The sequence below is a fragment of the Carlito syrichta genome, unplaced genomic scaffold (assembly GCF_000164805.1).
Source record: "Carlito syrichta isolate Samal-C Ts95f unplaced genomic scaffold, Tarsius_syrichta-2.0.1 Scaffold309804, whole genome shotgun sequence".
Classification (NCBI taxonomy): Eukaryota; Metazoa; Chordata; class Mammalia; order Primates; family Tarsiidae; genus Carlito; species Carlito syrichta.
Genome location: NW_007253900.1, coordinates 719,447 through 736,562, shown reverse-complemented (window position 1 = coordinate 736,562; position 17,116 = coordinate 719,447). Strand labels below are relative to the sequence as shown.

The 17,116-nt window shown below is 39.0% G+C and overlaps 1 protein-coding gene across 2 annotated transcripts in view; it reads right to left on the bottom strand.

Moving 5' to 3' along the window:
* The window catches only part of ORC3 (origin recognition complex subunit 3), a 77,433-nt gene that overhangs the window by 59,527 nt on the left and 790 nt on the right, over positions 1-17,116 (bottom strand). For both annotated transcript variants that reach the window (XM_008067874.1, XM_008067875.1), the window contains exons 2-4: positions 12,648-12,702; positions 3,577-3,674; positions 1,184-1,325 (exon numbers count right to left, since the gene is read on the bottom strand). In XM_008067874.1, the coding sequence (XP_008066065.1) occupies positions 1,184-1,325; positions 3,577-3,674; positions 12,648-12,702 (295 nt within the window). The remainder of the gene's footprint in view (positions 1-1,183; positions 1,326-3,576; positions 3,675-12,647; positions 12,703-17,116) is intronic.

The following is a 17,116-nucleotide window of genomic DNA, read 5'->3' as shown; positions in this document are numbered from 1 at the left end:
CAAAAAAAAAAAAAAAAAGTAAAAAAAAGAAATGCAGAATGTCAGACCTCACTCCTGACCTATTAACAAAATTTTAATAAGATTTCTGGAGGTTATTTTTAGGTACATTAAAGTCTGAGAAACATTGTTCCAAACATCTGGAATAAGCTTTAAATAATTAACAGTATCAGAGGCAGTATTAAACAAGAGAACTAATTTCTTATCTCAGAGCCAACTTGTATAACAAATCCTCACAAAAAGTGAAATGAAGGGCATGTTTAAAACCCAAATAAGTTCAATTTTGCTTTTAAAAGGAATGAAGGACATTTGCTAAGATATTTTTTCCATTATCCTCCAATCCAAATATTTGATAAAGGGATATTAAAGATGGGTATTTAAGTACCTAAGAAATTTACAATTTGCAATCTGAACGCAGTTTATATACAATTCATCCAAACACCTTCCCAAGCAATTAATATAATAAAACAATCTAAGATTGAAAAACTAAGCACAGGAAAATAAATTTAGGGTCATATAATCATTCCATTGAAAATACGACAAAAAAAGTATAAAAATCAAATCTAACACACTGGTGGTTTACTGTCAAATCTCATGTGCTCTTGTCATATATCTATGGACGAACAAGTAAAACAAATGTGTTTCCTCTACTGACAAAAAGTTGAAGAGAGTGCTAGGTGGATCAATTCCTTTTAATTTACAGATGTGGCCAGGTGTGGTGGCTCGAGCTCAGGGGTTTGAGACCAGCCTGGGCAACTTGTGAAACCTTGTCTCTACAATAAATCAAAAACTTAACTAGGCGAGGTAGTGTGCGCCTATAATTCCAGCTACGTGGAAGGCTGAGGCAGAAGGATAGCCTGTGCCCAGCAGGTCGGGGCTGCAGCAGCTGTGAGTGTGCCACTACACTACAGTCTGGGCAACAGAGTAAGACTCCAGCCCCCCTCCCCCTCTCCCAAAAAATTTACAGATGTATGATCATCTGTAAAAATATAAGAAATTTTTATTGGCTTTGAAAGTATACAAAGCAAACTATGTCAAATAAAAGTTGTTTTAATTTTATAAACAAAGGAGACAAAACTGGTTTATCAGAACAGGTTAATCCCCACTATTCCCAACAACAAAAAACCCCAAACAAAAAGCCAAAACATACACCTGCATGCATGAACAAATGCACATACATACATACCAAGAACAAGAGCAGCAGCTGGAATTTCTCTGAGTTTTATTTGTCGGCCCAAGTCTCTTGAATTCTGGAATCCAGAATGAGACTTTTGCAGAAATTCAATGAGACTGTCAAACAAGTTTTTATTTAATTCCTCTTGCAGTCTCTAGAAAGAAAACACAAAACTTCATGAATTATTATTAGTAGCAGTAATCTGATGTCTTTCCTATCTTTGGAAAGAAAATTGTCATGAATTCGATTTTAAAGATTACAAGTAAAATGATTACAAGGTGGATCAAATAAAACACTTTTTTCCCTTAAACCCCTAGTGATTAGTGCTTGGGATGTCCTCCATTAAAAAGTCCCTTTCATTTATTCACTCAACTAACATTTACTAACCACCTTTTGAATGAAAGATAGCCTTCACTCTAAAAGTGAAGAAAGTAGACAGGACCACTTATAATAAAAATACGAGAGGGGACCCAAAGAGTATCGGAATTTACTCACAGCAAATGGGGTACTGACTCTTACATGTTTAAACTTCAGTCACTTTTGAGGTATTTTTTCCACTGTTCAAAACCACTTTTCAACTTATCATTTTTGATGCCTTTTAGTGTCTCTGCCATTTTTTGTTTCACCTATTTCGCATCAGCAAAACATTTCTTTTTCTTCATCCAGGTAAATTAAAAAGAATCGCTCAGATCCAGTTCAGGTGACTCAGGAGGGTGGGGCATGGAGGTCATGCTGTTTTCTGTCAAAAACTGAACACCTGGCATGGTGTGGGTACGTGCCTTGTCATGGTGGAAGAGCCAGTGACCTGTTTGTCACAACTCTAGACATTTCTTCTGCAAATCATGACACAACCTTCTCAAAACTTCCAGATTAAAAACTCTGGTTGACTGTCTGACCTGGAGGAACAAATTCTGAGTTTATTGCAAGGGGCCCGCTCTCCAAAAGATAATTAAGTTTTTTTTTAATCCCCCTTGTACACTGTATAGACTGCCACGATGGCACTGGAACAGAGAATAGGACCATCTAACTTAAACTGAAGAGGCAATATATTTGAACCAAGGCATTAGCAAGTCATAGAGGGGGGTGACAAGAGGGAAAGAAAAGTTAGAAGAAAATAAGTTAGCAAGGTAAGGAAGAGAGCCATCTGGGGAGCCAGACACAGTCACATAATAAAAAGTATGAGAAGTGATACGAAATGGGGCTGGACAGATAAGCAAAGACCTAGACCAAAACATATATATATATATGTATATAGTGTTACTAAAGGATTTGAATTTTATCCTGTGGGGACAGTTACAGAGGGGTGTGACGTAAGTAAAGACATGATTAAATCAGGGCTAAGAAGGATTAATCTGGCCAGGCGCAGTGGCTCACACCTGTAATCCCAGCACCTTGGGGCGCCGAGGTGAGAGGATTGCTGGAACCCAGGGGTTCGAGACCAGCCTAGGCAACTTGATGAGACCGCACCTCTACAATAAAATAAAAAAATTAGCCAGGCATGGTGGCACGTGTCCGTAGTTCCAGCTACTTGGAAGGCTGAGGCAGAAGGACTGCCTGAGCCCAGCAGGCGGAAGCTCCGGTGGCTCCGAGTGTGCCACTACACTCCAGCCTGGGCAACAGAATGAGACTCCGACCCAGAAAAAGAAAGGATTAACCCAGCTGCAGGGATAGAGAACCGCTCGCCTGACATAGGACTGTGTTCGTCTGAAGGGGAGGACTTTTCTAATTGGTCAATGGTTCCAGTAAGGGCTAGTGGCAGACTTAAAGGGTCTGATATCAGAACTAGGGATGCCAGTTAGGATGCCAACACAGGTTAGGAAATGAAGAGGGCCCAAACTGGAAATCACAAACTCCAGTATCTTCAGGGATCACATGGAATACATGAATGAGTAAAGTCACTTGATAAAAAGCAAGAGAGGTTGGTGGGAGGCAGTAAAAGGTGAAAAGTGTACAGCCCTCTCAAAGGGAACCAAAAGCAAAAACTGTAAACACTGTTTTGGCCAAAAAACAAGTTGTTGGTTCAAAATGTTGCCCCCAGAGCTGTCAATTTGCTATAGTGGAGACATGTTTCAGAGTTGGAATATAAAGAACAAGGTAACTACATATGAGGATGAGGGAGTGAAGGAGTTTAGAAACAGCTTGATTTCATACATGTGTTAGAGTGGAACAATTTAAGAGTGCACCATAAAAGCTCCTTGTCTTAGCAGCTATCATAAACATATTTTGGGAACCTAAAACTATGCTGAATATTTGGAATAAGGGGTTTTTTTTAGAATACACAAGATATACTTGACCAATATTTCCACATTTCATCAATACTCTTGTAAACTGGTAGAAAGGAAGATGGGAAGCAACAAACATGAGATTTATGCTATTAGAGAAATGTTATTAAAAAAAGTATTCACCTCAGTTTCAGATTTCATCTGTTGCCATAGCAGCTGATAAGTTTCAAATCGAAGCTTACTGTCCTCAGACTCATTTTTTCCTTTATTAAAATAGTCCTCTAAAAACACAGAAAGAAATGTCAGGTTTTTAAAAAATGCAGTAAACGTTAGAAACCCTGTGTGCAAAGTCACACTGTAAGTGACAGGGGTTGAATTTTTGTATGCCCCCCCCAAAATGTAGGTAATAGATAATATTCAATATCCTTTATGCTTAATTTTATTTAGATAGTTTTTATTCTTAGCATTTTAATGGTCTTAAAATAGATTGAATTTTAGATTGCATTTCTATCATTTACTTTTGAATTTCTAACAGTTTTTACTTGTTTTTGGCTTGAGTTATATACATTTAATATTAACGTGTTTTCATTATTTGCAGTTATTCTATGACCTTGTATACTTTGCTTCATATATTTGCTTTGAACTTTCCATCAATAAATGATTCTTATTACTACTATTCTTACATTTTTGTCCCATTGACATGGTTTAGTTCAGTCATTCACTGATTCTGCCTATATATTTTTATAACCTTTTAGAATGTTTTCTTCAAATGGTTAGCCATTTCTCAAAATACCATTTGTTGTATTGGTTTTTAAACGTTCTAAACAATGGTTCATATTAAGGAATACATCTTACATCCTAACCTAACACACATATACATAATGAACAAAGACAAATGTTACAGAAGACAATATTCATCTTTATTATACACAATGAACAAAAACAAATGTAACAGAAGACAATACTCATCTTTACTATATAACAGCAATGTTTCCCTTTTTTTTTGAGTTGGGGTCTCATTCTGTCGCTCAGGCTGGAGTGCAGTGACAGGTTCTCGACCACTGTAGCCTTGACCTGCTGGCCTCAGTCTTTCAAGTAGCTGGAAATACAGGAGTGTGCCACCATACCGGGCTAATTTTTTTGATTTATTGTAGAGATAAGATCTCACACCAAGTTGCCCAGGCTGGTCTCAAACCCATGGGTTCAGGCAATCCTCTTGCCTCCACCTCCCAAAGTGCTGGGATTACAGGCATAAGCCACTGTGCCAGGCTGTTTATTAAAACTATTATCATAGTCCACTAAATTGTTTTCATAACTCACACATGGACTATGGTCTTCAGTTTGAAAAAGTCATATATTAAATAATCCATGCTTCTCCCACTGATTTGACATGCCCTTATAGTCTAAATACTTATTTATACTTTGAACTATTTTTGATCTTTTGTTCTACTGAATCCAACCCCATCCTATACCAGTCTTGAACTGTTTTACTTACTGTAACTTTGAAAGTAGTACATTTTAATATCCAGGTCTTCCTCCCATTGATACTGAATATTGTTACTCTTTTTCAAAAGAACTTAAGCCATTCTTTCCAATTAATTTCATAGTAATTTTGTCTCCTCTCAAAAATAATTATACTGGCATTTTGACTTGATAAAATCGAATTTCTAGATTATTTGGAGAGAAAAAACATCTTTAAAATGTTAAAAAATTCACATCTAAAAAACCCCACAGGTTTCTTCAAATATTTTAGATTCTCTATAGCTTTCTAATTTCAATTCTGGTTGTTTACATATTTTATTACAACAACTGATGTTTTCATGGTGTTAAATTTCTGCTGCTAGTATTGTATCATCAAGTTTTAATGTTAACTGATAGTTTGGACTTGAAATTTACTTTCAAGTTAAGGAAATTTTCTTCTAATCATAGTTGACTAAGAGTTTTTATTTTCCAAGTATTGACTTTTAATTTCACTAAAAGCCACAGACTATATAGAAGCCCTCATATTGTAAAATGATAAACCACATTACAGTATTAAAATGGTGGCTCACGCCTGTAAGCCCAGTACTTTGGGAGGTCAAGGTAGGAGGATTGCTTGAGCCCAGGAGTTCAAGACCAGCCTAGGCAACATAGCAAGACCTCATTCGCATAAAAAATCAGTTGGGCATAGTGAAGTGCACCTGTAGTCCCTACTACTTGGGAGGCTGAGGCAGAAGGATTGCCTGAGTCCAAGAGTTGAGGTTGCGAGAGGAGCCGTGATCATACCACTGCCCTCCAGCCTGGGCAACAGAGACCCCAACTCAAAAACAAAAACAAAAAAGCAAACAAAAAAGAAAGCAAGGAGACAATATTACTAAGAGACAAAGTAGATTAACAAGTATTCTTTAAAAGGCAGCCTTAAAAAAACAGAAACAGTCATTTTACATTGATAATGAGTAAAATTATAGTAAAATGCTGAAGTGGCAAATCAAGACACAAATTTTTTATGTACTGAATAACACTGCAACAAAATACATAATGAAAAACACCTTACAAATTGGGAAATAGGCCAGGTGCTGTGTGGCTCATGCCTGTAACCCCAGCACTTTTTGAGAGGCTGAGACAAGAGCATTGCTTGAGTCCAGGAGTTTGAGACCAGCCTAGGCAACATAGCAAGACCCCATCTTTACAAAACATCAAAAATTAAATTCTTTGAAGTTGCAGATTGCTAAATTTATTAAGCCTAGTCCTAATTCAGAGAAAATACAAGACTTTTTCCTCCATTATCCATGAGGGACATATAGCACGCAATGATATCTGATATCATCAGCAATGCAATTATAACTAATAAAATTGCTAATTTTTCTTGAGCATTTACTATGTACCAGACTATTTTAAGAAGAGGCTGGGTGCAGTAGCTCAAGCCTATAATCCCAATACTTTGGGAGGCCAAGGCGAGACGATTGCCTGAGCTCTGGGATTTGAGACCAGCCTGGGCAACTTGGTAAGACCTTTCCTCTATAATAAATCACAAAATGAGCTGAGCATGGTAGCACGCGCCTGTAGTTCCAGCTACTTGGAAGACTGAGGTGGAAGGATCACCTGAGCCCAGCAGGTTGATGCTGAGGTGGTTGTGAGCATACTACTGCACTCCAGCCTGGGCGACAGAGTGGCCAGGTGTGGTGGCTCACGCCTGTAATCCCAGCACTTTGGGAGGCAAAGGTAAGAGGACTGCCTGAGCCTAGGGGTTCGAGACCAGCCTGGGCAATTTGGCAAGACTTCATTTCTATAATCAATCACAAAATTAGCCAGGTGTGGTGGCGTATGCCTATAGTTCCAGCTACTTGGAAGGCTGAGGAGGAAGGAATGCTTGAGCCCAGCAGGCTGAAGTTGTGGTGGCCATGAGTGTGCCACTGCCCTCCAACGTGGGTGATAGAGTGAGACTCTAACTCGAAAAAAGAAAAGAAAATAAAGAACTGCATATGTGTTAATTTGTTTAATCCCCTCAGCAAACTATAAGGAATGTCTCTATTAAAATACATGAGGATATGCAGACAGAATTTTTTCAATGTTAAAATGTTAGTAAGTGGTACGGTTGGGATTTGAATGCAACTTGATTCTGGAGCTCATGGTCTAACCGTCACTTAATACCTCCTCTCAGGTCAGGTGCTGTGGCTCACGACTATAATCCCAGCGTTTTGGGAGGCCAAGGCGGAAGAACTGCTTGTGCTCAGGAGTTTGGGACTAGGCTGAGTCATAGCAAGACCTCATTTCTACAAATAAATTTAAAAATTAGCCAGGCATGGTGGTGAGCGTCTGTAGTCCCAGCTACTCTGGTAGCTGAGGTGGAAGGATCACCAGAGTCCAGGAGGTCAAGGCTGCAGTGAGCCACGATCATGCCACTGCCCTCTAGTCTGGATGACAGAGTGAGACCTGACTCAAAAATAATATTAATAATAAAAAAAAAAACAGGCCACTGCTTTGTTAAACTCTGCTTTCTCCACATGGTTCTTTAAGTTGTGGCCACCATGCTTCCTTAGCCTTGGTCCCCTCCCCTACCTTGGGGAGGTGGATCTTCTCTTTCTTTCTCTCATTTACTTTCTAAACTTTGCTTGAAAAAAAATAACAATAACAACAATAATAATGATACTGCCTCTCATAATATGTAGAGTTTTTACTGAGAACAAAAACTCCGCACATTATGAGAGGCATTATTATTGTTGTTGTTATTATTATTATTACTCTGGATACTGAAGTGAGAAGATCATTTGAGCCTAAGAGTTTGAGGCTGTGGTGCGCTGCAGTGATCATGCCACTGCACTCCTGTCAGCGACAGAATAAGACCCTGATTCAGGAAAAAAAGAAAAGAAATTGGGAAACAACAGCAGTAGGGCACTCTAACTTGTTATCATTACTTCTCTGTTATTTATATATCGGGTTAGAAAAAAAAGTCTTGAGAGGAAATGATTATAAGCTCTCTATGATAGGCTGAGCGCGGTGGCTCATGCCTAAATCCCAGCACTTTGGGAGGCCAAGGTGAGCGGACTGCCTGAGCCCACAGGTTCGAGACCAGCCTGGGCAACTCGGCGAGATCTCACCTCTACAATAAATAAAAAAAAAAGTAGCTGGGCACAGTGGCATGTGCCTGTGGTTCTAGTTACTTAGGATCGCCTGAGCCCAGGAGGTCAAGGCTCTGGTGGCCATGAGCAAACCACTGCATTCCAGTTTGGACAACAGAGTGAGAATCTGACTCAAACAAACAAAAAAAACACCTCTCTCTGCTGTCAGGTTTCCACCAGCCTGTTTCAATTCAGAGCATGATACTTCAGTAAACATCACCTACAATGCCAGTGCTTCTGCTAGTCTCTCTCTCCCCAGTTCCTGTCCAGCTGGTTTTTGGATGTGCAGTCATCCACAGAATAATGAGGAGTGGGAGTTGCTAGTCTTAAGTACATGCCCAAGTGTCTTGAAGTCAGGGGACAGATGGTGGGCAAAATGCAGCATCTTCCTACTTCTTCAGGCAATCTGTTTCAAGAATTGAAGCCAGTGAAGGCAAGTGCTAAAATCTGGATATATTTTCCTCATTCCTACTCCATCTGTCTTACAATCAGGGTCAATTCCTCAACGATTTTTATATTACAGCACTATCTGTTGGCGTTAGATCCACATAATGAAAAAAAAAACCTAACAAACTTCTAAAGTAAAGTTCAAATTATACAATTATACGCAAAATAAATCCTTATAACTCGTAGCTGAAATTCAACACAAAAAGTTCTAAATAAAAACTTGACATATTATGAGAGGCAATTATTGTTATTACTCTTTTTGAGTCAGGGTCTCATTCTGTCACCCAGGCTGGAGGGCAGTGGCACGATCATGGCATACTGAAGCTTGACCTCCTAGACTCTGGTAATTCTTCTGCCTCAGCCACCAGAGTAGCTGGGACTATATATGCTCACCACCATGACTGGTTAATTTTTTAATTTTTTTTTGTAGAAACGAGGTCTTGCTATATTATGCAGCCTAATCTTGAACTCCTGAGCTCAAGTGATCCTCCTACCTTGGCCTCCAAAGCGCTGGGATTATAGGCCTGAGCCACAGCACAAGGCTCAAGAGGAAGTATTAAATGATGGTTAGAACACGCGCCTTGGAATCAAGTTGAGTTCAAATCTCAGCTGTACCACTTACTAACATTTTAACATTGAAAAAATTCTATCTCTGCATATCCTCATATATTTTAATGGAGACAATACATCCCTCACAGTTTGCCGAGGGGATTAAACAAATTAACACACGTACAATTCTTAAAACAGTCTGGTACATAGTAAACGTTAGCAAGAAATGTTAGCGATTTTATGAGTTATAATTGCATTGCCGATGATATCAGATGTCACTGCTTGCTATGTGTCCCTCATGGATAATGGGGAAAAAGGTATTGAATTTTCTCTGAACTAGTTCTAGTAAATGTAGCAATCTGCAACATTAAAGAAATTTGTTCATAAGTCAATCTCTTAAAATGATATATAATGTAGTTATTCTCTGCTCACTATTCTATAATGAGAAACTGGATTCTAACCATAAGTCATACTTTCTACCCTCTGTTCTCTCCACATTTGACCATTATTTTATTATCTTCTCCTTGGGCACAGATCTCTTATCTAGCTGATTTCAGACTGAAAGGTTAACATTCAAAGTCTGCATCATGTACATCATGTGATGATTTAGATTTTATTCATTCAAGTCACCTCTATTTCAAAACTAGTGCATGGGTATGTTTAATACCGTACCATAAGTTTTCCCTTGGAATTAATTTTCACAGTGCTGAAGATTTAGTGTAAATACTCAAAAGCCTGTGAGAAGCTTTTTAAAAATTCCAACACCTCAAGTCCCACTCCCAGAGATTCTGATTCTTTTGGTCTGGTTTAGGGTCTGCTCTCTAATCTGAAAACCCAAAATCTGAAATGATGGCTTTTGAGTGTCAACATGACTCCGCAAATAGAAAATTCCACACTTGGTTTCGTGTGAAGAATCACAGCTGCAACTCAATCAAAACTTTGTTTTTAGCCAGGTGTGGTGGTATGCGCCTGTAGTCCCAGCTACTCAGGAGGGGAAGCTGGCTACGGGACTGAATGAGCCCAGGAGGTTGAGGCTATGGTGAGCTGTGATCGCATCACCGCATTCCAGCCTTGGGTGACAAGAGTGAGATCCCAACTTAAAAATAAAAAAATAAAAAAGCAAAACAAAACAAAAAGCAACTTTGTTTCATGCATAAAATTATTAAAATATTGTATAAAATTACCTTCAGGCTATGTGTATAAGATGAATATAAAATATAAATAAATTTCATGTTTAGACTTGGGTCCCATCCCCAAGATATCTCATTATGTATATACAACTATTTCACAATTTGAAATCCAAAACACTTCTGGTCTCAAGATCTTCAGATAATAAACCTGTATGTTTAAAAAGTCCTCCCAGTTCAAATCTGAATAGGTCAGTAGATTGTATCAACATCCGTTTTTGGGTGTGATACCATACTACAGTTATGAAAGATATTAGCACTGGTGATAACTGGTGTAAGGGTACAGGTGAACTTTCTATACTGTTTCATACAACTGTATATGAATCTACAATTATATAAAAATAAATAGTTTTGATATAACTTCAGTCCCTCAAGTGATTCTAGAGTGCAACTATTATTGAGAACCAGTGCAATAAACACTGGGACTAGCAATAATATTGTGATTTGTTTGAAAAAGTCAAATCTTCTTAACTTGTTCATTAAACAGATATCTAGAGACAAATTTTTAAAAAGTGAAGACAATAATTTTTTAAATAATTTCATCTTATTGAAGTATAATATATAAAAAATAAAACACACATTTTGAAGTTTGACACAAGGATACACTCATACAACTACCTTCTCAATCAAGATAGAGAACATTATCATCACTTCAAAAAGTTCTCTTCTGACTTTTCACAGTCACTTTCTCCCACCTCATCCCAAGGAACTACCAGACTTTAAAACAATCCCTGTTTGGTTTTGTTCAGATAAATTAATGCCTTTCCTCTCTCATCCAAATGGGCGTATGAGTGTGAGTTGTGTGTTTGGGTGACTGACGAAAATCCACTCTTACTAGCATGAGTGCATGAGTCTGTGAGTGATTCAAACCCATTCCTCCAATAACTTAACAAGTTTGTTTGAGTTGGAATAAAGAGTGACTGAGAAGAACAATGTGGGACTTATGCACATACAAGAAAGAATGGAGGATACAAACTGGTAGAAAGGATGTGAAGATTAACAGGAAGCAAATCTGGGCCACTTGAAAATCTGTAGCTGATCTGATCTGAGTAGAATATCTCCGGCTGCTCATTCTCTGCTTTTCTCTTTCCCCCAGGCTACTTACTGAGAGGATGCTTGGAATACAAACTATAAGGCCAACCTGTTAACAATCAATGAAAACACGATTTCTTCACACGGTATTTTAATTGTTTTACAAAGTCCTACATGTTAGCTCTTAGAGATATGGAATGAGAAAAGGAAGACATCCTAGTGATAAGCCAGTCTACCCCCTAGTTTCACAAATGAGGAGACCTAGGAAAGGTTAAAGAGGTCAAACCATACAGCTTAGTTAGGGGTGCTCATCATCCAAGTTCCTTTATTTCTAGTCCAAATGATTCCATAACCTTATGCTCTTGGAAGTAGAATTATTCTAAGATCCAAGACCTTGGATTTTTTTTCTCAACATGTATTGATGGGCACAGCATTTATCCCTAAATTAAAATATGAAGTAGTCTATTTAACATACATTTAGTTACTAAGCCCATCACTGTATGTTCCATTCAGATGATTTTTGTTCTTTAATTTACTTTGTCAAGTTTATTCATATAATGAAATACATCAAAATTTTAAGCATCTTCAAGTCTCCTCATATTTTATCTTTAATACAAACAATTTTTACACATTTTTCATTAGAAAGTACAAATGTGTAGTCTTTTTTCTTGTTTAGATTCTCCATGTGCTACCAATTATCAACTTATTTTCTATACAATATTCCCCCCATTGTTAGCCATCTGGGTTGCCAAACAGTTGTTACTGTTTTGATTACTTGATCAAGGATTAAAATGCTTTGCTAGGAGCAACCTAATTCCATTTCTAAAGTTGTAAAGAAACAATGGCAGAAATCATCAAAAAGATAACCTCTTGCCGGGCACAATGGCTCACACCTGTAATCCCAGCACTTTGGGTGGCAGAGGCAAGAAGACTGCCTGAGCCCAGAGGTTTGAGACCAGCCTGAGCAACATGGTGAGTCTGTGTCTCTACAATAAATCAAAAAATTAGCTGGGCGTGGTGGCACACACCTGTAGTTACAGCTACTTGGAAGGCTGAGGCAGCAGGATGGCTTGAACCCAGCAAGTAGAGGCTGTGGTGGCTGCGAGCATGTCACTGAACTCCAGCCTGGGTGACAGAGTGAGACTCTGACTCCAAAAAAAAAAAAGGAAGAAAGAAAGAGATAACCTCTGCTAAAAATGGCAAATATCCTTTGTAGGAAATGTACTCTCCTACTTGCTTTTTGAAGGTATATTTGGATCTCTATTCAGATTAGAATCCTGGGGCTATATATCCAACCCTCTGATGATGCTTTGGAATATAACTGCTACATCTACTTAGCAAGTATGCCAGGCTTAGAAAAGAGTTACAAAATTCAATTAGGGTTAGTTCTTAAAGTTTAAGAGGGTAAGGGACTAACAAATTTAATATTAAGACACCTTACCTATTGGCACAGAGATCTTTCTCTTCTTGAAGTTTGGCTTAAATACAAAGCAGCCCTATAAAAAGAAAGAGATAAAAAATATCATGACACTTTTGAAGGAGGTCAAAAGGAGGCTTTGAAGGAGGAAGGAGCCATGAGCCAAGAAATGCAGGAGGCACACAGAAAACAGAAAAGGCAAGGAAACAGATTCGTTCTTGAGCCCTCAGAAAGGAATCAGCCCTGCTGGCAACTTTTTAGCCAACTGAGACCAGTATCAAATTTCTGAACTACAGAACCACAAGATAGTAAATTTGTGTTATTTTAAAGGAACAAACAAAAAAGCATGTAGTCAAAGTAACCCAGGAGCAGACAAGCCTGATTAACCAAGCTGTTTATTTCAAGTTCTAAGAAATCAAATTACTCTTCTCTGAATTACAGAAGGAAAATTCTAAAACAACAAGGGGACTATCCATTGCTTTCCCCTCTCCCAGGAGATTCCCATTTTTGATGCTGTTTTTTTTTTTTTTGAGTTGGAGTGTATCACTCTTTCACCCAGGCTGGAGTAGAGCAGCACGTTCACAGCCACGCAGCCTCGACCTGCTGAGCTCACACAATCCTTCCGCCTCAGGTTTCCAAGTAGCCTGAACCACAGACGCGCTACCAGATCCGGCTAATTTTTTAAAAATTTTAATTGTAGAGACGAGGTCTGGCCAAGTTGCCCAGGTTGGTCTCAAACTCCTGCACTCGGGTAATCTTCCCACCTCAGGCTCCCAAAGTGCTGGGATTACAGGCATGAACCACCACACCTGGCCCTTTGATCTTGCTCTTGGGACTTGATCTAAGAGATAGATCAAGAAAATAAAAGCTGATGAAATTTAAAACCTCTAGGTTCTTATAAAACCTAGAGGAATTAATGCTATACGCTAAGATGAAGGTCAAAAAAGTGAAATATAATGATGCTCTCCCAACCTCAAAATTTACATTTTTTTTTTTGAGTTGGAGTCTCACTCTGTCGCCCAAACTGGAGTGCAGTGGCCACTCCCAGTCACCACAGCCTCGACTTGCTAGGCTCCGGCGATCCTTCTGCCTCAGCCTTCCAAGTAGCCGGAATTACAGGCATGCACTACCACACCCGGTTGATTTTTTGATTTATTGTAGAGATGAGGTCTTGCTGCCCAGGCGGGTCTCGAACCCGCGGGCTCAGGCAATCCACTCACTCACCTCAGCCTCCCAAAGGTGCGGGATTACAGGCTGAGCCACCGAGCCCGGCTCAAATTTTATATTTTAAGTATCTATAACCTTGATAGGAAATAGATCATTTTGGCTACATGCTTTCTTCATCTGAAAAAGCCTTATTCATTAAAGTTTGACTCAAGACTCATCTCTGGGAAACCTTTCTCGACACTCTAGCCAGAAATATTCCTTTCCCTGAGACCTCCCAATACTTGGACATCCTTATTTTGCATCGTTTTAAATCACTATAATTGTGTATAATGGTTATTTATGGGCCTGTATCCCCAAGTAGGTTGTGAGCACCTTCAGAATACACACTTTATTTTATTTATAACTGTTTCCCCTATGTTTGGAATAGTGTGAGCATATACATTATGAAATCAGTATAAAGAATAAATCAATGCTTGTCAAGTAATTTTCCTGGTAACTTCCTAGCTACATTTAGTTTTGTATTGTTATCTGATTAGTGGTAAACAGTCCCCAAGTTATTGGTTCTATTAATCCTTAAGTCATGCATCATAGGTAGCTTCTTAAAGATTTCTATTTCTTTGGAAAATAAAAGAATGATAGAAACATACCTAGGAAAAGTCTCTTGGGATAGTGTTAAAGATAGCTGTGCAAATATAAAGTGGTCATTTGGATTATGGGTTCCAAATTTAGGAACTGTGCCTTATATTTTTATATCTGCAACTAGTAGAACTGCGTAAAATACACACACATATTTAGAACTATGACAAGCTTGTCTCTGCCTCCTTTCTATATCCATCTGCAATTCAGCAATGGAAAAGAAGCTTCAAAGGAGCAAGATATGAAGAGTGACCAGAATGGATTACAATATAAGGCAGCGTTAGTAATATGGTTATGGTTAACCACTTTGAACTGCTGGTTAAGTGACAGTGTTGGAGATGAGGGAGGGCCAAGAGCCAGGAAATGTTATGAGCAAAGAGAAATAAAAATGTTTAAATAGGTTAAAAAAAATAAAGCTGGCATTCTGTGAATGCCTGAAATAGTTCTTAAAGGTTCTTATTTATGTAAAGTCTACTGTATAATCATCTCAATACAGACATTTCTGTTATAATGCCAAAAATGCTTTCCTAAAAAAAAAGAAACTTTCTGCAAGACACATTAAAAAAAAAAAAGGCGTTTATGCAGCAAACAAGAATAAAGGGCAGATCAAAAACTATGAAACTTTATAACCAGGACAAAACAAAAAACAATCCTAATGACAATACTTGTACAGTTAAATCTCTTCCAGCATTTGTACTTAGCATCACAGCCAGCCAGTCCTTTGTAATCTTAAACCTTAGCGTTTTCAAGACTACTGAGATGTAGTCTTGAAAAGCACTGCTTCTCAGTAAAAATCAGATCCAGTCGGGCGTGGTGGCTCATGCCTCTAATCCCAGCACTTTGAGAGGCAGTGAGAGAACTGCCTGAGCTCAGGGGTTTGAGACCAGCCTGGGCAACATGGTGAGACTTTATCTCTACGATAAAAAAAAAATTAGCTGGATGTGGCGGCGTGTGCCTGTAGTTTCAGCTTCTTGGAAGGCTGAAGCAGAAGAACCGACTGAGCCCAGCAGGTGGAGGCTGCGGTGGCCATCAGCGTGCCACTGTGCTCCAGCCTGGGAGACAGAGTGAGACTCTGACTAAAAAAAAATCAGATCCATGATACAGCTGTTTTCATTAATCCACTATTTTAACACAGGGAGACGTTTCTTTGTAGCTTCATCTACATTTTCACCTTCATCAGTTTAATTCCAGGGGTTTAGAATTAAAGGTATTACTCCTGAGCAGCACTGTCCAACAGAATTTTCTGTAATGATAGAAATGTATATCTGTGCTAAGATGGTAGACACAGCCACAACTGGTGATTGAGCACTTGAAATGCAGCTAGTGCGACTGAGAAACTAAATTTTTAATTTTATTTTACCTTACCTTTTTTTTTTTTTTTTTTTTTTTGAGTTGGAGTTTCACTCTGTTGTCTGGACTGGAGTGCAATGGCATGCTCATGGCCACCACAGCCTCGACCTGCTGAGCTCAGGTGATCCTTTCACCTCAGCCTTCCAAGTAGCTGGAACTACAGGCGTGCGTTATCATGCCCGGCTAATTTTTTGATTTATTGTAGAGATGAGGACTCGTCAAGTTGCCCAGGCTGGTCTCAAACCCGTGGGCTCAAGTAATCCTCTCACCTCGGCCTCCCAAAGTGCTGGGATGACAGGCTTGAGCCACCACACCTGGCCACCTTTGTTTTAATTAATACTAAAATAGCGATATGTGGCTAGTGGCTACCACATTGAACAATACAGTTCTAGGGCTTATTGTCCTACCAATATTAAGTCTTGTAATCTCCTGGCAACTAGGCAGTCCCCTATGAGGGCTATATGATCCCCCCCACCACAGACATGTATCTGCATCACTTTTTCATTCTTATTTTTCACAACGCTCCTGCTCTGATTATACTTTCAGTTCCCTTAACATGCCATTTAATTGCTATATTCTAGGTCAAAGAACACATTATTTTCTCTGCTCTCACACCCCAAATCCTTTGTTTACCTTCTATGCATTTTTCAGGTAGTAGCAAAAGGTCCCTTTCTCCAAAAAGTCTTTGTTGACCCCTGGGACCAATATTAGGTTCTCCCTACTTTACCGTTTTCACTCAGAGCTTATCCTTGTCAACACCTAGGACAACGTGTGATCATCAGCTTATCTAGGTTTAACGTCTTTCTTGACTTCAGACTGTCTTGTTTCCCATGGCATCTGAACGGACAGACCGAGAGTGGGAAGCCATTTTTCATGTTATTCTTAAATTCTGACACAATGATGAGAAAATAGAAGGTGTGCTTTTGGAGAAATGCACACTTCAGGTATAATTAACTTTACCGACTTTGTCTTTTGAGAAACAGACTTCCAGGTATCTGAGGTATCTCATAGTGGCCATCAAGCTTGCCTAGAGTAAAGGAAATTTACATGGCCTAAGACATTATGCATTGGGCAAGGACTGTAGAAGTCACGTAACTTGTAATTACAAAAGTTATGACTGCTCAGAAGGGGAGCAGGAGGGGATTCAATCTTCCAGTAAATTGGGCCCTATCTACAGGGAAGTCAAGGATCCCCCCCCGAACCTACCTACTGGGAATGCCTAGGAGATAAGGGGAGGTGCACCCTCCACTTGCTCTAAGGAACGTCGTTTGAGAAGGTGCAGGAGAATTAGAATCCTTGTCACGCCCTTCTCTAGGGGCTATGATAATGTGAGTGGACAT